Genomic DNA, 22,347 nt, shown 5'->3' with positions numbered 1-22,347 from the left:
TACCCCAGGAGCTAATAACCAAACTAAAATATGTAATGAGGCCTTTTCGTCCTCTTGTTCCGGTCTCAGAACATTGAGCTCAGCATCTGCTCGGCCTCATGGCCTTGCCTACATCAGTTATCCAACATGCCAGGCTCAAAATGAGATCCGTTCAAGCCTGGTACCTTTCCCTATTTAACCCAAATGATTGACACCCCCCCTCCAAACAGTTGACAGTTTCCAAGGAATTAGCTCACCAACTTACCTGGTGGACCTTCCTCCCACATCTCACAGTCGGCTGTCCATTTGCTCCTCTCCAGCTCACAGTTCAGATCACCACTGATGCCAGTCCCACGGGATGGGGTGCTCATTGTCAAGACCACAGAATCCATGCCCTGTGGACAAAAAAAGAACAAACCTTACATATCAAACGTCTTGAGCTGCTTGCCATCAACAAAGCCTTCCATCCTCTCATCGTCAGGTGGGCCGTTCAGTTGGCCATTGACAATATGACTACACTATACTATGTAAACAAGCAGGGAGGTACACCCCCCCCTCTCTTCTGTACCTCCCAATCCACCTCTGGGAGTGATGTTACACCCACCATGATTTTCCTGTTGTGGTCCACTTTGCCACTCACAACAACTTCGTAGTGGACTACCTCAGCCGCCTCACTACTCGAACCCACAAATGGGTCTTGGACGACACCGTTTTTGCCCAAGTCTTCCAATATTGGGACACTCCTACTCTCAGTGTTTTTTGCCACACAAGAAAATGCCAAATGCGTCCAGCTTTGTTCTAGAGCAGGAAAAGGCATGGACTCCCTAGGAGTCATGGTTGACTGGGGAACTGGTCTTCTATACATCTTTCCTCCCATTCCTCTAATTCAAAGAACATTGGTCAGGCTCCAACAGTTTGGCTCCAATGCCATCCTCATAGCCCCTTGGTGGCCTCGCCAACCTTAGTTCACCCACCCGTGAATAATGTCGACAGACCTCTTTCACCTTCCTCGCCTTCCACAACTGCTTACCCAGGACAATGGCAATATCTACCACCCATACCAAGAGTCCCTCAATCTTACTGCATGGAGGATTCACCATCCATAGCAGTTGTATTGGACAAAGCTAGAAAACCTTCTACTCCTTTACGGCTATACAGTGGTGCTTCACTTAACAATGTTAATTCGTTCCCAAAAATCCCTGCTAAGCGATTTCATCGCTAAGCGAAACGCGGTTTCCCATTGAAATGCATTGAAAACTGGATATTCCGTTCCAATAGGAACAAATTGCCGTCCTCACGCAAAAATCGCCATAGGAAACATCGCTAAGCAAACAGAGGTTCCCCAATTGAAATGCATTGAAACCTATTCAATGTATCTCAATGGGGGGAAAAATAAAACAACAAATTAAAAATGAGTCAGAACAAAGTCAAATTTGGTTAACAAAGGGTTTATTAAGTGCACTTTATGATTTCAAACATTTTAAACAGTAAACTTTAACTTTATAAATAACAGAAAAACATTTATAAAACAGCAAACATGAGGTTGTTTAAACCATCATTAAGCGAAACGGGACCCAAAATGTAATCGCTATGCGAAGCATGGTCCCAACCATCGCTAAGCAAAAATCGCCCATAGGGACCATCGCTAAACGAAGCGCAAAAACGCTCCAAAAAAGTCGTCGCTAAGCGATTTCATCGCTAAATGGAGCACCTGTTAAGCGAGGCACCACTGTAAATGGAAAACGTTCTCCACCTTTGCTTCTTCCAAGGGACTCTCGACAGCACCTGTCTCCCCTGAGACTCTCCTTACATTCCTTCTCCATCTTTTTCATCTTGGTCTATCATATTCCACCTTGAAGGTGTACATTTCAGCTACTGTAGCGCATCAACCACTGGATTCTGATGCTGCTTGGCTTTTCTCACCCTACTCTGAAGAAATCTCTCAAGGGCCTCCAAAACATTGCAGAAGTGACCCCCACTTCTGCAATGGTCTTTTCAACAGTCCTCAGTGCTTTCACTCATCTTCCCTTCGAACCACTAGCCACCACCGATTTCAGACTTCTTTCCCTTAAGACTTTATTTCTCGATGCCATCACATCGGCCAGGCGAGCTAGCGAGTTAGCAGCTCTTAGAGCAGATGCACTATATCTCAAGTTTCACCCTGACAAGGTTACCCTATATCCGGATGTCTCTTTTTACCCAAGGTCGTGTCGGAATGCCATCTCAACTCTTCTTTTTTTCCATCTCCAACATCCGATCTAGAGTGCATGCTCCATACTCTAGATGTCAAACACCTCCTAGCTTTTTATGCTGATAGAACTAAATCCCTTAGAAAAGCTCCTTGTCTGTTCATCTGCCATCATGATCCTTGCTAGGGTTCTCCAGCTTCCTCACAAACTTTATCAAGATGGATAGTTCAGGCAGTCACCTTGTTCTATGAACTAGTGGGAAAACCATCAAAAACTGTCAAAGCCCACTCTTTCAGTGCTGTCTCTACTTCTACCCCTTTCTTTGCGGTATGGATATGTCCTACATCTCTCGAGCAATTGCCTGGTCTACTCTCTCGACATTTGTGACTCACTATCAGCTGGATGTCAGAGCGAAGAATGAAGCTAGCTTTGGCAGAGCTGCTCTTACCTCCTTTTTAATGTGACATCCCACCAACTAGTAAGTGAGCTTGCTAGTCACCCATTCGCGTGCATTCCTAGAGAGCACGAAGAAGAAAGAGAGGTTACTTACCTGTAACCATTGTTCTTTGAGTGGTCCTCTGTGAATCCATATGTCCTGCCCGTCCTCCCCTCTGTCTGTCACATTGTCATCTCTAGGTACCTTCTGACAGTGGTGGACTTTTTGGGAATTGAGGGAACTTCAAGCGGGCGGAGCATGTGCACCATGGAGGAATGTCCTACTAATCACATGTCTTTGAGCTCTAGAAGCTTCTGAGAGGTCCTGCGCAGGCGCAAAATACACCCATTCATATGGATTCACAGAGAACCACTCGAAGAACAATGGCTACAGGTAAGTAACCTCTCTTTTTAATAGGTGATCATACTCCCATTGTTCCCAGCAGCCCCTGTCTCCATGTGGGTAGGGGTTTTGATCCTAACCTCCATCCTTTCTAGTTAATCATGCCCCAAGCAGCTATGTGGCTTAGGAAAAAGTGCTATTGGCACCAGTGAAAACGTGTTTTAAAACACACTCCATTGTTCTCTGCTATAGCAAACAATACAAATGCTCTACTCTAGTTGTGACTTACAACTGGATATCATGTCAGATGTACAAGGGACTTCATGTGGAAAGGGATTTCCAGAGGTTAGGGAACTTAAATTCTGTTATTTCAGTGGCAAAGTATATAGCAATTCTGGATTTTAATAGAATTTGGGATGTTTAAATGTGTTTATTTGTTCTAATTAATTGAATATACAAATTTTAGAGCATTGGTTCCCAAACTTAGTACTGTACTCCAGATGTCCTTAGAGTAAAACCTCACTACCTCTGCTGGCCAGGATTTCTGGTAGTTTTAGTCCAATATCATCTGGAGATCCAAGGTCGGGAACCTCTGTTTTAGAGGATGCCTGACATGCATCTTATGATTCCTATGCTGATGTAGTGGTGTCCCTGATTACAGGAAATGTTGGTCACCTCTTCTGTGCCCTGACAGAATTTGGAAAAGCATGTAAGTTCTGGGGGAAGAATCTAATGCAATCCTTCCAGCCCATCCTATCTTTTTTTCTAATATGAGATTTCCTGATTTTAGCTTAGATATTTGATGCTTGATTAAATTCCCATGGCTTGAATTAAACATTTTTCTGAAAAACAGTAACTTATTCCTCTTCTTGGCTAAAATCTAGTAGTAAGTCACAACTAGAGTAGTCTCACTAAATTAATGTAAATTTGCTGAATAAATTCCTCCATAGGTTCCACTGATTTAGTGGGCGTACTGTACTTTTAACGTACTACTAGATTTCAGCCATTGAGTAGAAGAACAGTTCTCTATGTTTGGGAAATAGTAGAAGTGAAACACTCAACAGCTTGCTTTTCTTTTCCTCTAGAGGGATGATGGTAGTGATGGTAGCTTGAGTGATAGCCACATATCTCCTCCAGCGAAACGTACATTGAAACATGCTGATTCTGTATGCAAAGACAAATCAAAATCTCGCAGTACTGGGCAGCGAGAGGAATGGAGCGTCTCAACTGGACAGTCCCGGTAAGAATATTAAAAATGTTCAACTATTTTCTCAACTAGTGTCCCAAACATTTTTCTAAACTCCCCAAAACTAATGTTAAAATGACACTGTATTTCCATCTTTTTGTAGAGAATTACATTACACAAATCATTTGCTTAAAGCAGTGTCAGTGTGACATTTTCCTCATGAATAGCATGTATCTTGAATCCTGATATGATGTCTTACACTCTTGAAAAGCCAGTGATACAAACTGGAGAAGATCAGCTATATAGATATCTGAAGGAAATAGGGGAGCTTGGCTTAAGTTGTTGCCTGTTATGGTAGCCCTTTGTTTCTTCTTAATGTTCTTCTATTCTTTGTTAATTTTAGCCAATGCTTCTGTCTTTGTGCATAAGGCACAGCCTGTTCTTTCACACACTGTCCACCCCTTTTGATTTCCAATGACAAAAGTTTTGTTTGTGGAAACAGAAAAGAGCAACTCCATCTGTTGCTTACATTAAAACATCTGGAATTCTTCATGATCTCAGTTCACATTTATGATCCACTATGAGTACTGCAACATGTTACAATAAGTCTAACTAGTTTAAAGCTTGGTATCCAAGAACTGAAACTATTTTGTGCCTATTTACTACATTTTAATTATTATTACTATTTATTAATCTCTTCTGTGAACCAGAAAACAGCTGTATGACAAGAGCCCAGTTTGACAAATATGACGCAGGCAAAGCGGGCTTAGAAGCTTAACCATCTAAATATGCCTTGTGGTTGTTTTCGGCATATGTTGCATATGTGTGGGTGTCAGGATGGGTTGTTGCTCAGCCATGGATATATCAAAACAATATTTCTGATTGTATCAGCATTGAAAAACAATGTATATAGGTGATACTGTATACAGTGGTGCCTCGCACAACGAGTGCCTCACACAATGATGAATTCACACAACGATGCCTTTTTCTGTTAAATTTGCTGCCTCACACAGCGATGTTTCCTATGGGGGATTTTCACACAACGATCTCCCTTTTTGCTCCTGTAAAAGTGTCTTACAATGTTTGGACGCTGTTTTAAATGATTGCAATGGTTAGTCCACCTCCTGAAACCTATGCAAACTGATTTTGGTGTTGTTCTGACACTTCGTTAATTTATGATGATTTTTTGAATTTTCTCCATTGGAAACCATTGGATGGTCTGTCTAATGGTTTCCAATGGAAAAAACAAAAAATCATCATAAATTAACGAAGTGTCAGAACAACACCAAAATCAGTTTGCATAGGTTTCAGGAGGTGGAGTAACCATTGCAATCATTTAAAACAGCTTCCAAACATTGTAAGACACTTTTACAGGAGCGAAAAAGGACTTCGCAAAGGCATTGAAATGTATTGCGTCGGCTTCAATACATTCCAATATAGGAAACATTGTTTCACTCAACGATGTTTCCTATGGGGATTTTCACTGAACGATGGCAATCCGTTCCAATTGGAACGGATTAACTGGTTTTCAATGCATTCCTATGAGAAATGGTGTTTCACAGAACGATGTTTCACACAACGTTGATTTTTTTGGAACCAATTAACATCGTTGTGTGAGGCACCACTGTATATAAAAGGCTAAAACATTCTGTGAAGTTTCTAGAATTACAGAAATGCATGCAAAAGCTGCTGACTTCTTACAATTCATGTTGAAATGGACTCATGAATCTTGTCTCAGGTAACCCTTGTACCTGATGAATCTTGCAGCTATCATATTTGGAAGCACTGTTTCAAATATTAATTCTGGGAAATCAGAAGTTTAAGGTATTTGGGCTTCTAAAAACTGAACAACTGATGTAGATTATTTATGCTGAGAAATAACTCTCTATGTTGTTCATGCTGATTGGAGCCAGCTTCTGAACATTGTTCTGTTTTGCTTTTTAATTGCTGAGTGATTCAGCTGTAATTAAAATAAGTGGGCTGTGCCCTGCCAAACAGGGCACACATCAGAAATCTAGCCCATAGATCCAAGACTCCAATTTAAAAAGACAAATAATTAAATATGCATGCATTTCAATATACATTCTTCTCCAGGGGCATATTTATAAATACAACAGATTTTTTTTTTGCTTTTTTAAGCTTTGAAAATAATAATAATAAAATCTTGATTTAATAGACCACTTTGCTTTGTGAGATCTACTCAAAATGTTACTCTGTAATTGTGGATTAGCTCCTTTATTATCTTCCCATAAAGTGTTCCTATTCACTTTCTGCACAAAATAGGATGAATACTTAAAAATGTTTTTTCTGGTAAGTTGTCTTTTTCTTGAGATAAGCTTATCAGACAGATCCACCACAGATCTTTATTACTCAATTTATTTTCTCAATTTGGATTTACCAATCTCTAAAAAAGGCAAAATATATCTCTGTAATAAGAGCTCATTTTTTCTATGTATTTTCAAAGTAGAATATTTGTTTTATTTATATTTATCCCATGAAAAAAGCAGCATTTGAAACATATATACATTAAATTTTTAAAAGATTAAATAAATTTATATTTGCATATTCTGGTAAGAAAGCTGGTCATGTTTCAGCAAGTTTCCTAGTCTTCACTGTTACACATACAGCAATAATTGCAATGGTAATGAAATAGTTAGATTCTCATCTGTGCTAATTACAAGTGGTAGATTATTGTGGGAGTGGCAGTGGAATAATGAAATGGATGGAAATGCTAAAGCGCTTAGCATTGCATTGTCATTTCTATGCAGTCACAGTGCCTAGGAAGCTCATACAGCATTTTGTTCAATTGCTCTATTTATGGAATCTATAGATCACATATCAGTATATTACGTACAGTATATTCCTCTAAGGCAAGTTAATGTTCTCCCAACATTGCATAGGGGGATCTTCCTAAGATTTATTTATTTATTTATTTATTTATTTATTTATTTATTTATTTATTAGATTTTTATCCCGCCCCTCTAGACCATGTCTACTCGTGTATAATATATACACTATATATATATATATATATATATATATATATATATATATATATATATATATATATATATATATATATATATATATATATATATATATATATATATATATATATATATATATATATATATATATATATATATATATATATATATATATATATATAATGTGCCTTGCAGCAGTCTTGGCTTTTTACCTAAATGGAAGCAAAGTAGTTTGTGTCCTTTACTTCCTAGTAATGCAAGAAATCACCTCCTACTGAATCAAACCACTGGTATACACAGGAATCAATGTGAATGTTGTATTTGCTGACAAGCAGTCAGTCTGTGGGGTTTCCAGAAATATATTTCTGGTTGCATTTTCTGATGCCAGGGATTAAACGTGGAATCTCTTGAGTATACCTTGCCATTGAGTTACGGCTTTCCCCTCTATTTTTCCAGGTTTCTTTTGAAAAGCTGTTACTATTTTACTTTTTATACAGAAAATAACATGTTTCTGTATAATTATGTTTAAAATAACACAAACCTGTTGAGCTGACTTGGTAAACTTTGTTTTCACAGTTGTTACTTCTGTATGTTAATACATTTAATCTAGTATTCCATGAAATATACTGGGCAAAACCTTGTTGAATAATTTGCACCTAGTATAAATATTAAACTATTTTATAGATTATTGTTATTATTATATGATATTGTAACAATGGTTGTATTTGCTTTGCAACATTTAAGTGTAATTGTAGAAGAATTCTTGCTTTAATGAAGTAAACTAATGTGTTTTGCGTATTCAATTATTTTTAGGTTAGCTTCTCAATCTGGTGCTACTTTACCAAATGGGCGTAGTTTATGTAAGTATTTCAAGTTAGAATATTTTCCCTTGTTTTCCTTATGGCTCTCCATCCATATACATTTTTGAATGTAATGATTCCCCTGAATCTTTTATGTTTTTGTGTAATGTTTATATTTTGCAGCGGCAAATAATTTAGTTGCCTATTTGGCCTACATCAAACATTACACTTGTACTATTGATGGAATTTTCTTCCTGCCTCTGATCTCTAGAATGTCCAGAAAGCTGGCTCCAGAGTGTTTCCCTGCCCTCTGGACCTGTTCTTTTAAGGGGTGCACAGAGGAGCAGTGAAAGGAACGTCTGGTTTACCAGTGAAGGTTTTGCATTGATCCTGTATTGTGTGTTATTATTTTATTTTAATTTATTTGTTTATTTATTTGTCTTATTTATAGGCCGCTATTCTCCCAATAAGGGAATTCAAGGCGGCTCACAGTATTAAAAAGAATAGAATTAAAAACACAGTAAGTTATACATTAGAGGACAATTAAATATAAAACTGGTTGGAATAAATAAGAGAATCCATAGCAGAAATATAAAATAAAAGAGAAATTAAATTGTTTTTATGTTGTAACTGTTTTTTTTATTATGAGATTGAAACAGGATTGGTACAGTGATTTTTGCTGTGTAAAAAACTAGAAAAGGGCTATAAATATATTAGGACCAAACAAATACAGTGGTGCCTCGCATAGCGAGGTTAATCCGTTCCGGATTAACCTTCGCTATGCGAAACCATCGCTCAACGGAACATAAAAACCCATTAAAACGTATTAAACTTGGTTTAATGCGTTCCAATGGGCCCTAAACTTACCGTTGAGTGAAGTTTCTCCATAGGGGCGGCCATTTTTGGGCCCTCGCAAAGCGAGGGCGCGGCGGGAAAAGTTGTGGCGGCCATTTTGGAACCACCGATCAGCTGTTTTCCCCCGCTTCGTTGTGCGAAAACCGCTAAGCGAATCGCTTAGCGATCATCGCATAGCGAAAAAACGCCATAGGGGCCATCGCTGAGCGAACGCTCCAGCGATGGCCCGGACCCCCTCGCTATGCGAATTCATCGCTCAACGGAGTGATCGCTAAGCGAGGCACCACTGTAATTAGAAGATAATAATAATTATGGAGAGAAGTAATTGTATCTGAATTCAAGTAATTATTGTTCTGTCAAATGTCAGTTTAACATAAATAAGCCTGTGAAGAGGTCAAGTGGAGAGAAAGCAAATTCTTAGTTCTTTTCTCACATTTAAATATGCTGGTTAGAGTCCTTTCAAAAAAAATTGCACAGTGGTAATCGCCTAGACAGGTTACTCTTTTTTCTGAGTTTTGTGACTAACTGTGTGATGAATGCTAGGTCACTGCACACACATTTTTCCCTGGTAGGATTGTACACTACATGTTTCATTTTTACGCTTGTGGACCAACTAGGCTGTGGAATTTTTATTAACATCTTTTTCTACAGATTAAAATTATCTAAATCTTTCAGCTCTCAAAAGCTGTTCCCTTCGAGGGGATAAAAAGGGAGATGGGGACCATCCTTGTATAAATGGAGGCAGAGAAGTCAGAAAGAGTTGTCGATCCAGGAAAAACAGATTCGAAAGTCTGAATCAGAGTTTACTGTTTGATCAGCTAGTAAACAGGTATGTTTGAATGTGCAAGTATCAGCAATTTTAAATTGTAATAGTATTGTTAAAATTATGTTTGTCCTATATATTCGACTGTGAGAAAACATCTGGTTGACAAAATGGTTCCTATTCTTGAATGTCAATTTAAAATTTACTAAATAATAACTTGTTTGGTTAAATCTGCCACATAAAGCTTTGTTGCATTGTCATTACAAATGTATATCTCAGTGCAAATCAGTAAGCTTATTAAATTCACATGTAATCACCTCAAAACCTGGATATCCTTAGTTCTTGATTCCTTTCCCAAGCATTTTAATCTGAGCCAATTTAAGAGAGATTTAGCACACTCTGGTTGTTGCACAGCTGTTCAAATTTTATTCTGTTACCTAGATATCTGTAGCATATTATTTGGACATATGCTCTGGTTTCTATCACAGTGGATTAATTTTAATGTGACCGCTAATACCCTGTTTTCCTGAAAATAAGCCCTAACCTGAAAATAAGCCCTGGTATGAATTTTTCAGGATGCTCGTAATATAAGCCCTACCCCTACAATAAGCCCCAGTTAAGTGAAACTCCGCCCTCCACCATTGTGCAACAACCAGAAGATGACATGACTGTAAAATAAAACTTCCCCTGAAAACAAACCCTAATGTGTTTTTGGAGCAAAAATTAACATAAGACCCTGTCTTGTTTTTGGGGAAACACGGAAGCATGTGAATGTTATTTACGACTAGTCATATTTGCAAGTTGCTGCTTATTGTACCCACATAACCCTGTGCTATAAAGCAAGAATAGATGAATGTAGCCCTCCAGCCCAGAAACATCTGGAGGGCCACAGCAGCCAACTTCTGCTCTAACATATGGAAAATAATTGGTGCTTGGGATTGGGATTGGGAAGGCTACTTTTTAAATTGTTCATACTTTGCTGTTCATTTTCATTTTTTAAAAAGTAAGGTGAGATGCTCCTCCATAAGGGCATTTGCTGGTACGTGATAAGCATAGTACTAACTAGATATGCCAAGGAGAAGGCTCTCCATATACACATTCCTGGGTGGTGGTGGTATTGGGCATTATTACAGTGATTTAAAATGACAAATGAGCCTCACCGATTTTTTTGTGGGCGGATATTCTTTTCCCAGGTCTCGGGGCTTGGTATCCCCATTTTTGGGGTTGGTGGTTTTATACTGAATTAACTCGCAATCCTGTGTCCCTGGCTTCCACTTACCAGCCAATCAAATAACTTTTCTTTGTGTTGTTGGCAGGAGACATAATGTTGTTCTTTCTTTTGCTGGCGAGAAAGGGCAATTTTCACTAAGTTTGTCCTCCGTTGTTGTCCCATTTGCATTCAAAATGTGCTCAGGAGAGTGGAGGTGGAGGGAGAAGGGTCCTCTGTTGGATCAAATGCCTTCCGATAGAAAAAGCCGTTCAGTTTGTGAAAACCAGTTAGGATATGACCAATTGCATTTTTGTGAAATGTATTATGTTGCATTTCATACCAGTGTTTATATATTCCAGTACTGCTGAAGCTGTTCTTCAGGAAATGGATAATATCAACATCAGGCGGAATAGGCGATCAGGAGAAGTGGAACGGTTGCGCATGTGGACTGATACAGAATTTGTAAGTATTAATCTTTTTGCTCCAAGAGTAACAAGAAGCAATAGACCAGGGATAGGTCTTCCATACTTTTAGGACTTGCACTCCTATAAGTTGTTAACAAGACGCCAGGCCAAATTATGGTGGTGAAAGTCTTCAAATCAGCAGGGGTAGAGCAATCCGCTCACCTCTCTGCTGTTTTTGCACTTTTTCTCTGTTGGGTTGGAAGAAAAGTGCCCCACTGCAGTATGAGAGTTGTGAGATTTCTCTGTGATTGAGAGGGCGAGTTCTCATGCAGGCTGCTTCTAGACAGCCTATATGAAGGCAGCCTCCATCAGAAAATGCCCTCCCTTGCAAATCGGAGGGAATATTCATGAGTCCCACACTGCAGAGAGGCACCTTTCTTGTCAGAGAAGCAGTGCAGGAATGATAGAGAGGGGTGAGCAGCTCTACTTCCTGCTGGTTTGAAAACTTTCACTCCCATAATTTGGCCTGCTGGATTAACAATTTAGGAGTACAAGTCCGAAAAACCTCGGGTTTTTTTCCCTTGTTTTTTTCTTTTTTCTCTTGACAAATATTGTGAGTGGAAATCCTTAAAATATAAAAGTCCCATCCATATAAAAGACCCCTATATCCAATTTTGGCTTTGGAATACATTGTTTCTGTGCCACTTTTAAAGCACACGTTAATAAAATACCAGTCCCAGGTTTCAATTGTTGTTGTTGTTGTTTAGTCGTTTAGTCGTGTCTGACTCTTCGTGACCCCATGGACCAGAGCACGCCAGGCCTGGTTTCAATAGAGATGATCATATAGTTTTTTTCTGAATAACTGTGACAGGAGTTGAGCAACAGGAAGAGAATATGCAGTGCAGCAAGATAAGTGAAAATAAATGTCAGCATATATTGCAAAAAAAATTTCAGATAGTAGCGGTGTAGCATATGATGAAAAAAGGACATGATTTCTGGCATAACTCATTTTAGGCTGACTTATTTGTTGGACTGTGGTGTTGCAATGTTAACAAAGAACCATTCCATTGCAGATAAATGTTTCAGGGCCATTATTGTTCCTGCAGCATTTTAAGAATGTGTTGCTTAAGTAACACAAGCCCCCATTTAATAAAAGCCACTGATAGGAACTAGACAAGTATTTTCTTTATCTTATCTGTTGACTGAAATGCAGTGACAAGTGTGTGGTTAAATGAAAGCCAAATAGTGAGGCAACAAGGCTTCCCTTTTCATGAGCTGGCTGGGTTGCATCAGGTCTACACCTCCCTGCAACCAATTGGTTTCTGGGTATTTATGGCTCTTGAGTAGTGAAATCCCGGAATCTTTAGTTCATTTCTGTGACTGCTAACTCTGGAACAGCAGTATCTTGCGCGTCACATTAGCACACCAGGGAACTTGAAGGTGCCAGTCAAAGTGATCTGTCATTGTGAGTTTTACAGCATAGGAAGTGTTCCCCTCCTGGGCATTTCCTTAAAAGTCAAGGCATCATTATTGTGAAATTAGACATTTTGGTTATACATATTTTATCTAGAAAAATGGAAAATGGAAATACAACAACAAAAAAATCACTTCGTCAACTTTTCCCATGTTTTCCAGTATTTCTGAAGCCACATAAGGAAAGTTGGAACATTCACTGGTCTGATCACCAAATCTTCAATGAATTGTTACATTTAGATTGCCTATGGTCTTAGCAATACCTTCTCCCCAAACACATAATCCAGTTCTACCCAACCCTCTTTAGTGTTTCATGAATTTCTCCTAATCACTTTGTAGCCTAGAAGACATGGGATGCTTATTTTGCTGTTAACAGTTGAAAAGAACTGTAATTACTGTTTGCTAATTACTGTTTGTTATCTTTGCTGTAGGAAAACATGGATATGTACTCACGAGTCAAAAGGAGGAGGAAATCATTGAGGAGAAATAGTTATGGAATTCAGAATCACCATGAAGTTTCCACGGAGGGAGAAGAAGAAGGTAATGAAGTTAGTTTAGTAGCTGTCATTGAAAATAATAAACACATCAGGCTTTGTTGTATAGTCATGAAATTATTGATACATTCAAACTTGGTTGGCTATAGCTGGTGAGCCAAAATATTCTCTGCAGTATAAATATTCAATTAATATATTAAATTAGTTAATTGAATTTGTTAAATGGGCCTTGTCCCAATTGATATTCAGTTCTTTTCAGCATCCCCCTGGATCAGCTGGGAGAAGTCATCCAGAAGATTGCACTGAGGTGTCATCAATACATGTATGACACAGAGCTCTTCTCATAATAGCTAATCCTAGGGCGGCAAGTGTCTGGGAGCAATACTGGGAAAGCCCACAGAGCAGTGTTAGAACTCATATTTTACATGTAGATGACGGTACATGTACATGACTGCTATGCTGCCATAGGCTGTAGAAATGTTTCTCTGAAAATCTGGAGAACCCTTGCTGATTAGTGTCAGTGATAGTGGGCTAAACTGAGCAATGGTCTGACTCCATGTAATGCCATTTCTTAAGTTTTCTTTTTTTCTGTGTAAGTATAGGTGGCAATTGTTGGCAGGAGTGATTTTTTGCCAACTTTGGTGATTGGCTGTTGCAGCTGTATCTGGTAAAAGCTAATTTAGCCACAGAGATTACGTCCTTGTTAAAATTATTATTTTCATAAGTGGGATTAGTTCAGAAATTGTAGCCAGTAGCTAGAATGTTTGTGAGAACTAGATGCACTATTCTTTTGGTTACATTGATTGCCTTTTGGTTTCTGGACTCAGTTGAAAGGGCTGATTTTCTTTAAAGCTCTGGATGATTCAGGAATGTTTTTGAAAACACCTCTGTGCACATTTATTGTATTTCAGAAGGGGAAACTATTTGGCCACTAGTGTCTCTGCTTTATATTCAAAAATTGAAATTGTAATAGTACTTTCATGGGTTCTTGTTTCTAGGTTTTTAAAATATGGAGTAAGAATATTTATAGAGACAAAATTTATTCTAGTATTATTGATAAATGAATTAATCCTGAGATATTGCAAAAATACTTGGATCCACATATCCACTTTTTGAAATGTATTCATATACACATTAACAGAAATGCATTGAAATATATTGCACCAGAAATTGTGGTGAAGTTGTGGAAATGAGTAATGTTCTTTTTCTAGAATCACAAGAGGAAGATGGAGATATTGAAGTAGAGGAGGCAGAGGGAGAAGAAAACGATCGTCCCTATAATCTGAGACAAAGAAAAACAGTAGAAAGGTATCAAGCGCCTCCTATAGGTAAGACAGAAAAAAGGGAGAACTGCCAAATTACAAATATCTGTGCTTAAGCTAAATGCATTAAAAACAAGAAAGATTCTTGTTGCATCTTAAAGACTGACAACATTTATTTGGCATGAGCTTTTCTATAGGCCTTTTTTTGAAGTACAGTTCATGGAAGCTTGTGCGAAATAAAACTTAGTAGTCTTTAAATTACATCTGTATTCTTCAGGAATTAATGGTCAGAGCAGAAGGTTGTTGATAGTTACAGTGATGATGGGATAGGGAAGTTCCTGGAGGAGACCTTCTGGGCAGCAACAGTAGTGGAGGGTGACTCTGACAGAGAAATTTTGTGAAACTATCAGTTAAACTTACTAGTACTGTGCAGAAGGCAGCAGTGACAAAACACTGTGAATACTTTATATGTTGAAAACTCTATGATGACATAATCCAACTTAGTGATGAACAGTGAGACTTCCAGATCGGAAGACACTTAACTACTGGAAAACTTCAAATGTTAAGTATGAACAGAACTGTTGCTAATGAAACAACTGTGTGAAAGCCCAAATACTGTGGTGTCTAGTTGGTTTCTTCCTTGATTTTTGACTTGGTCAAATTATCTGACAAAGTTTGGTTCTGCTTCATCTCCTTTCCTTGCGTTCCAGTCAAGTGCTGTCTGCTACGTATAATTGGAACATGGAATGTAGAGATATGTGGATTGAGGTAATAGAAAACAAGAAATAGGATTTTTAAACAGTATAATGCTTGGTGTGAGTAAACTAGCATGGACTGGAATAGGCCATTTCAGACAGGTAATTGCAAGATATTTTATTCTAAAAAGCTTTTCAAAATAGCCATTCTGGTGGTATGTGTTGTAAACACAGATCCTGGAATTAAAATCATGGAAACTTAGGTGCAGCTTTCCAGGAGGAGAATGATCACAGACCAAGGCAGAATGTACTGATAGTTGCAGGTGACTGGAATGCAAGAGAAAGAAAGAAAGCAACCAAACAGACAATTGTTATTAGTAATTATTTTCAAAATTCTGGAAACCCAAGTTCTTCCATAATATTTCTTTTTTTTTTTTACTTCACACAGAGTAGTCATTACGAGAGAAACACAATACAGTGGTGCCTCGCTTAGCGATTGCCTCGTTTAACGATGTATTCGCTTAGCGATGAGGTTTTTGGAGCGATTTTTAGTTCCGTTTAGCGATGTTCCCTATGGGGAAATTTTGCATACCGATGTTCGGGACCTTGCCTCACTTAGCGATGACAGTTTAGGTCCCCTGTTTCACTTAGCGATGTTCTGTTTTTGCTATTTTTAAAGTGTCTTAAAATGTTCAAAAACTGTTTTAAATGCTTAGAATAGTTAGTGCACCTTGTAAAACCTTTGCAAACTTAATTTGGCTTTGTTCTGACTCTTCGTTAATTTTTGGTGAATTTTTCCCCCCATTGGAATGCATTGAACTGTGGGTTTGACAGCTGTTTGCCAGGCACACTTGTTTTGCAGAAATCAGTGGGCTTTGAGGAAATAAGCTTGAAGAGAGGAGAGAAGAGGTGGGGATGGATTAGTGGAGCATACTTTTTATTTTTTGCATAAATTATTTTTGTGTGCATTGTGTTAAAATAACTAATAGTAAGAATGTAGATTATGGTGTAAATCTGTAACAAAGCCAGCTGTCCACACAACTGTGTCTTTTACAAACTGGTTTGTTATCCAGTACCAGCTCACCAGAAGAAAAGGGAAAATGCATTGTTTGACATCCATAGATCTCCTGCAAGAAGAAGCCATATCAGGTAAATGATACTGATAGAATATGTTTTGTGACTATTTGGATTTTCATTAAAAGTTTTTTTCCAGAAATTTGAGAAAATGCTAAGATAAGGCATGTAGGTGTTTTTTAATCTTACATGGGGCGTTGTATAGCAGTTTTATCCAGTTTTTTATATTTCATAGTTTTTTTTTTTTTACAACTTTTTGCAGACTGACCGATTTACACACTGGGTGTCTGATAGGTTTGAAAACAGGTCTCATTCAGACAGCAAGCTTAGCCCAGTAAATAATTGTTTATTCACTGGGGAACAAATATTATCCCCAATTTATTATTTGCTTTTATTTATCTTGTGCCATATTGCAAGACTTCCAAGGTTTGCTAAAACCATATTTTTTTCTTGCATCTGAACTGAGAAACAGTGGTTTAGTCCCTGACTAGAAGACATAATATGAATTCCTGATCTTGTTTTTAGTCAGATGGAACTTCTGTTTGACCGCTGTGCTAGAGGAGGGATTCTTTTGAATTTAATGCCTTGTTCCTATCCTCTTAAACATTGTTTTACAGTGACATCTGTACCACAATTTACGAAGATAAACTTGCTTGTTGTATGTTCTTTATGAATACATCACAGCCATTAAGTTTTGAGTGCTTTAGCCTCATTCATTCTTACTGCTTAGTACATACTGTGCTTCACTGAAATGCTTTTATTGCTTGTACAGGAGAAAAAAGCATGCCATTCATAGCAGCGATACAACTTCTTCAGATGAAGAACGTTTTGAAAGAAGAAAATCTAAAAGCATGGCAAGAGCAAGAAATCGGTAAAAAAATTTTACTTTTGTTGTGAGGCTTGGAAAATGTTTGGTATGCTTAGTTTGAAGAGTTTTGTGAAGAAATGAAATGGCCATATTTTAATTAAAGATGCTGGGATGGAGCTGTATGATTTTGAGCAATGGGCTGACCCTGTAGATTTTCTATGTCTATGCAGACCTCCAGCTATTGAAACTGCCAACGATGACCGGGTTTGGTACTAGTTGCATGCAGATTGCTGTGTTATCATCTGCAGTTGGAGTTTTGTACATGTAAATATGGAACAAGATCCTGATTTCCTGTTTTTCGTATCATTGGTTGAAACACTTGCTCAAATGGAGGAAACCACGGCCCAATGAAGGCTGAAGGCTAGGAAAGGGCAGGCCACTGAATTTGATTTTCTGTATCCAACCTTGCACTCCCTACATCACCTTCTGTGCTGTTTCAGAGGATCCCCAAGCCATCTGAGTTACAGACATGGGTGGTGTTTATGGGTAAACTCTGAATCTAGTCTTGTGCATATATATTTATAATGTATTTCTGACTTAGGTTCTGTGGGGCATTTGTCTTTGATCACTTAAATGTAACATGTACCTGACTTCCCACACTCATTTTTTACTATGCTGATTGAACTTCTCAGAGCTGTGATGGAACAAACTGAAACTTATGAAAAAAGTGTGTTTCTTTCCTCACCCCTGCTTACTTATCCCTTCATTGAACTGCATCTTTGCTGAGCATAAATTTGAGCGTAACCTGTTTTTTGTTTTTGATCAAACAGATGTCTGCCTATGAACTTCAGAGCAGAGGATTTGGCCAGTGGAATCCTCCGTGAACGAGTGAAAGTTGGTGCAAGTTTGGCTGATGTAGATCCAATGATACTTGACAAATCGGTCAGCTCCCCAGTTTTCTTTTTATAGCTTATATCATGTCTGTGCCAAATAAATCCATCAGACCTAGTAATCTAATGTTTTTTACAAAACAACACTTAGACTTCTGATGAGTTTGAGTCAGACAATTAAATCACCACTTTGTTTGTTTGTTTGTTTGTATGTGTGTTTTATTTAAGGGGACCAAAGCTAGTGGACGCTAGAGGGTGATTCCACTGACTAGCATTTGCTTTTTAGATTTGAGGCATGGTGTTGGCACACCCAGGTAGAAATGAGGAAATAGGATAAATGATAAATTAAATTTCAAAATATTAAAGATATTTGATTACTTTTGTAGCACATAGCTTTGAATGCATTCTTTAAACTTGTGCTTATAGATGAAACTCATAATGAAAAGTTACTCTCTGTCTTTGCTTTAGGTGCGCTTTGATAGCATAGGTGGATTGAGCCATCATATTCATGCACTTAAGGAAATGGTTATATTTCCTCTTCTTTATCCTGAAATATTTGAAAAATTCAAAATTCAGCCACCGAGGTGAGTAGATTTTTTTTCTCTCCTTCATATTAATAAAATGGACTCTGCTAACGGAGCAGATACATTTCTCCATTCTGCAGCCCCCTGAATGAGTCCCATATCTTTTCCAGGACAGTAAGGGGATCCTCAGCAGGCAAATATCAGGGAGTAGTAGAGAAAGAGTAAGGCAACATTCTGATTTACAAGCAAGCATTGACATGTGGAATGTTAGGTGGAATTCATTTTATACCTCCTAGAGAAGAGATTTGGCACCTGTGGTGATGGGGAGCTGGTGGGTACTGTGTATCAAATCATCAGTCCAGAGGTGAAAGTGATTTGCAGATATGGGTATCGGCGAAAAGATATCTAACTGGCAGGTTGACTGCGTTATCGAGTTGTTGCTTGGGGTGAACAACGCAGCAACCTCAGTACAACTCAGATTAAATTGACTAATACTATGCCCTCCAATTCAGAGAACTGTGCCTCCAAGGTTTCATTTACCCAGAATGGTTTTTAGAAAGGGGCATGTTTATTTCAGTACTAGTTTGGGGATTGTCGGATATTGCTTACAGAAAAGAACTTTAAAAAACCTCCGGGGGTGACTAGTCTCTGATATACACATCAGGCATTGCACTGAGTTGTGGACAACGCTGCTTGGTGACAGATTGCAGAACTGAAACCTGTTTTGCTTGCACAAGTACATCAAGTGCTTTGTGAAGTGTATGGGAGATTAGGTTTTAAATGCGGTTCAAAAATAGAATAGCGTTTTGGATTGTTTCTGACTTGTAAACAAAGCTACTGAATTTCTGGAGATGAGTGGATTGTTGCCAGTAGATCACGACATCGTATTACTTAATATTAAAGAGAAGTACACGATAACAGGCTGGGAGGAGGCAGAGTGAGTGTTTTATGACAGTACAGATTTGTGCAGTTATAGACTGGTTTTCTAACCTAAACCAATTTCATATGTAAGTTTACTACTTTTTCTCTGTCACTTCTCCTATTTTAGCACAACTGATGTTACGTAGACTTGCATAAGGGTTGGATAACTTTATTCATATTTGAGTTTTCGCTCAGGATAGTTATAATCTTACATTTTTAACCCATGTCTGGAAAAACAGTTCCTACATATCTCCTTTTTATGATCATAAGCAAAAGCGGACCAAGAATTTTTTTAACGTTTGTTTAGTGTTCTAGATGGAGAGATCACATTTGTTTTTTAAAAAATATTATTTGGAATAAAGATAATAATTGTAACATTTTCCAAATTATGTCTATTTTTTGTTTTCATTTGTTTTTCATTTGTAATAGCTTGTATTTCCCTAGCCGTCTTAGAGATACTGCTGAGGTGTTTATTTACTGAGATTGCTGACATGTGGGTGACAGTGGCTTGACTGTATAAGGAAAAAAAAAAGAAATAGTGATTGCTGTGTTTGTCCATTTGTCTTCAGGGGCTGTTTGTTTTATGGTCCTCCTGGAACAGGTAAAACCTTGGTAGCTAGAGCTCTGGCCAATGAATGCACCCAGGGGGAGAGAAAAGTTGCTTTTTTCATGAGGAAAGGAGCAGACTGTCTCAGCAAGTGGGTTGGTGAATCTGAACGGCAGCTTCGACTCCTCTTTGATCAAGTTAGTACATAATATTATATATTTAAGTTTTGGTCAAAAGGAGGTAGACATGCTTCTGATATAGAGTTTTAGTGAAGGCAAGGCACCCCTCTGTGATTTCAGAAGGTAGTGTCAGAAATGGAGGTGCGAGACCTCTGAGTGAGAGGATAATGCAACCCAGGAAGAATTATCCTTCACAGTTGGAGACAATCACATTGCCATATGAGATTTGGCTAGATGTAAAATCAAGGTCTTGTGCTGCTGTCTTGTCTGCCATGCCCCTCTGCTTCCTTAGATTAAGGAAATAGTAACGCACAGGGTTGCATGCTTGGTTGCTAGTTGGACATCAAACCAGGAGAGAGAAAAAAATCACCTTTACCTGATTACAGGCGATTACTGTACAATTACCTTCACCTGTGTGATTTTCATATAAAAAGATACCAAAAATCATGTTCATATAATCTAGAGGTACTGAAGAAGAAAAGTTTGCTAGAGTATTTTAAATTCATGAGCATCAAGGTAAATGATGGAATTTGACATCAAAGTTTCAATTTTGACATATCTTATATGAATGCCTATTGACACCACATGAGTCCAAAAAGTTTCAAGCCAAAGAAACTAGAGGTCTGAATTAACGGATGCTAGTGTTTTCTTCAGTGTACAAAAGCTGGACACAAAGGGGTGTTTTAAATGGTGGAAAAAATGGTTAGGATCGAAGCCTTTTTTTGTGAGACTTGGTTGTGGGGTGGGGTGGGGGAGAGAATACTTTAGCAAGCAAGCAGATTTTTAGAATGCAAGTGCAAGAAGGCTTAGTGAGGCAAGTATGGAAATACGCAATGCAGTCAGCCAGCTTCCCATGACTGAATTAATGTGTAGCCAAAATCAGGCATGCTTTGTGTAAATGAGAATTCTGGGCTGGGCTTTTTTTCATTTACATGATAGGTCCATAAAATCTTTCCTTTTTGATAAAAGGATGAATGTGACTGCTTGGGGGAAAAAAGGTGTTAGAGCAAAACAAATACAGTAACTGTAGTTCCCTTAGTGTAGATGGCTTAATTATTGCACTTTCCTCAAAGCTGATGTGTACAGAAGGAACATCTTTTGCAATACTTGTATGAATGCTTTTGAATATGAGACAATACAGATTTATGGACTCGTTCCTTAGAGCAGGGGTCGTCAACCCCTGGTCCGCAGCCCGGTGCCGGTCCATGTGCTTGCTGGAACTGGGCCACAGATACAGATCCCCACCCCCTGCACACTTGTGCGGGGGGCGTGTCGTGCCCGTGGTTGGTGTGTCGCGCCCGTGCAGGGGGCGTGTTGTGCTCGTGCGTAACATGCCTCCCGCGAGTGTGATATGCCTACCGCGAGTGTGATATGCCCACCGTGCTCGCACAAGAGGTGCCCCCGCCCCCTGTGCATGGAGCTTGTTCCCCCCAACCAGTCCGTGGCCCCAAAAAGGTTGGGGACCACTGCCCTAGAGAATTAAAAAAAACCACCTGTTTCTGATTGCAGAATTTATGATACTCTTGCTGTTACCATTTAGGAAAATGGTAATAGCAACAGTATCATTAGATCATAACACTCATTCTTCAATTAGCAGTGTTGGCAAGTAAACTTCTAACTTTATGGCTACTAGAAACCTATCAGTTTAAGTTCAGAATAGTAAAGAAAGATAATGTTTCAGACTTTAATTGATTTGTTTCTCACCAGGCATACCTGATGAGGCCATCTATTATCTTTTTTGATGAAATAGATGGCTTGGCTCCAGTCCGGTCTAGCAGACAAGACCAGATTCACAGGTAAGAGTAGTGTATTGCTTTTGAATGAACAGGATCAGATCTACAGTTGAATAAGTGGGAGTCCTTCCAAGTCTCCTACTGTAGATCCAACCCATCGTCACTTTCATGATCATAATTGTACTTAAGTGGGATTAGCCAATATTTCTTTTATAAGGTAAAACTCACTATCAAAATATCTAGTGAGCAAATGGTCATTAAAATTCTTAAGGAAATGAATTTTCACCAATCTTCTCTCTTTATTTTATGTTGATAAAGTTTCATTTTAATCATAGCATCTTGTTTGATTATTAGTACATACTACTTGAATCACACATTTTACTTTGCTATTCCATAATCTTTGGTCATATATGTTTTTTTATGATTTATGGACCCCACCTTTGTATGGATCAGTCTCATACCTAGCTGAAATAACTGGAGCTATGATGTTTGAAAACATATGCTTGATCATTTCTTTAGCACTGATATTAAAATGAAAGCTTCCCATTACTTTTTATTTTGGAGAAATTTGACTAGTCTAACATAATCATATGATT

The 22,347-nt window shown here is 38.3% G+C and overlaps 1 protein-coding gene across 2 annotated transcripts in view; it reads left to right on the top strand.

Annotated features, from left to right (window-relative positions):
• The window catches only part of ATAD2B (ATPase family AAA domain containing 2B), an 85,407-nt gene that overhangs the window by 11,680 nt on the left and 51,380 nt on the right, over window positions 1-22,347 (top strand). For both annotated transcript variants that reach the window (XM_073002255.2, XM_073002250.2), the window contains exons 2-13: window positions 4,032-4,186; window positions 7,933-7,979; window positions 9,450-9,603; window positions 11,107-11,209; window positions 13,056-13,164; window positions 14,330-14,446; window positions 16,149-16,224; window positions 16,922-17,020; window positions 17,788-17,899; window positions 18,316-18,431; window positions 19,862-20,036; window positions 21,726-21,814. In XM_073002255.2, coding sequence (XP_072858356.2) covers window positions 4,032-4,186; window positions 7,933-7,979; window positions 9,450-9,603; window positions 11,107-11,209; window positions 13,056-13,164; window positions 14,330-14,446; window positions 16,149-16,224; window positions 16,922-17,020; window positions 17,788-17,899; window positions 18,316-18,431; window positions 19,862-20,036; window positions 21,726-21,814 — 1,352 coding nt within the window. The remainder of the gene's footprint in view (window positions 1-4,031; window positions 4,187-7,932; window positions 7,980-9,449; window positions 9,604-11,106; window positions 11,210-13,055; window positions 13,165-14,329; window positions 14,447-16,148; window positions 16,225-16,921; window positions 17,021-17,787; window positions 17,900-18,315; window positions 18,432-19,861; window positions 20,037-21,725; window positions 21,815-22,347) is intronic.

This window comes from Pogona vitticeps, chromosome 1 (genome assembly GCF_051106095.1).
Source record: "Pogona vitticeps strain Pit_001003342236 chromosome 1, PviZW2.1, whole genome shotgun sequence".
In the NCBI taxonomy this organism is placed as follows: Eukaryota; Metazoa; Chordata; class Lepidosauria; order Squamata; family Agamidae; genus Pogona; species Pogona vitticeps.
This window is presented reverse-complemented; position numbering and strand designations above follow the sequence as displayed.